The sequence below is a fragment of the Colobus angolensis genome, unplaced genomic scaffold (assembly GCF_000951035.1).
Source record: "Colobus angolensis palliatus isolate OR3802 unplaced genomic scaffold, Cang.pa_1.0 Scaffold93, whole genome shotgun sequence".
NCBI classification, from domain to species: Eukaryota; Metazoa; Chordata; class Mammalia; order Primates; family Cercopithecidae; genus Colobus; species Colobus angolensis.
Window position 1 is genome coordinate 3,797,747 of NW_012123265.1, and position 871 is coordinate 3,798,617.

Consider the following 871-nt stretch of genomic DNA (forward strand, 5'->3'; position numbering starts at 1 on the left):
GCCTCCCAGGTTCAAGCAATTCTCCTGCCTCAGCCTCCTGAATAGTTGGGATTATAGGCACCCAACACCATGCCCGGGGAGTTTTTTGTATTTTTAGTAGAGATGGGGATTCATCATGTTGGCCAGGCTGGTCTTGAACTCCTGACCTCTGGTGATCCAACCGCTTCGGCCTCTCAAAGCGCTGGGATTACAGGCATGAGCCCTGCGCCCAGCCTCCGTCTCTCTCTCTCTCTCTTGACTGAGAGAGAGACTGGGGACAATCATCTCTCTCTATACTGACAGAGAGAGAGAGAGAGACGGAGTCTGGCTCTCACCTAGGCTGGAGTGCAGTGGTGTGATCTTGGCTCTCTGCAACCTCTGCCTTCCGTGTTCAAGCGATTCCTGTGCCTCAGTTTCCCAAATAGCTGGGATCATAGGTGCGCACCATCAGCCCGGCTAATTTTTGCATTTTTAGTAGAGACGGTTTCGCCATGTTGGCCAGGTTGGTTTTGAACTCCTGACCTCAGGTGATCCGCTGGCCTCGGCCTTCCAAAGTGCTGGGATTACAGGCGTGAGCCACTGCGCCCGGCCAAATAAAATAAAACGTTAAATTCAGGACTACTCCTCCAAGTCTTCTGCTCCCTTTGGGCGCCCAGGTGAGCGGGGGAGGGGCTGGGGGAATAATAACATCAAAAGAGCGCGTTTTGCTCCCTTATTCCGAGGAGACTTCCCTGGGTCTGACTCCCAGTCCCGTGCCCAGCGCCCCGGCGGCCTCTCAAGCCCCTTCAGAGACCAAAATGCAGAGATCAGGACGCCTTTGCGCCGCCCCAGGTGCCCGCCCCTAGCTGGCTCCGCCTGGGTCCCGAGGGAAGGTGAGGTCGGGGGCCGGGCC

At 56.6% G+C, this 871-nt stretch overlaps 1 protein-coding gene across 1 annotated transcript in view; it reads left to right on the forward strand.

The window, feature by feature from the left end:
- LOC105504638 overlaps window positions 1-871 on the forward strand; it is a 78,384-nt gene that overhangs the window by 50,789 nt on the left and 26,724 nt on the right. Inside the window, exon 5 of the mRNA XM_011932145.1 lies at window positions 728-851. Within this exon, the coding sequence (XP_011787535.1) occupies window positions 728-851 (124 nt within the window). The remainder of the gene's footprint in view (window positions 1-727; window positions 852-871) is intronic.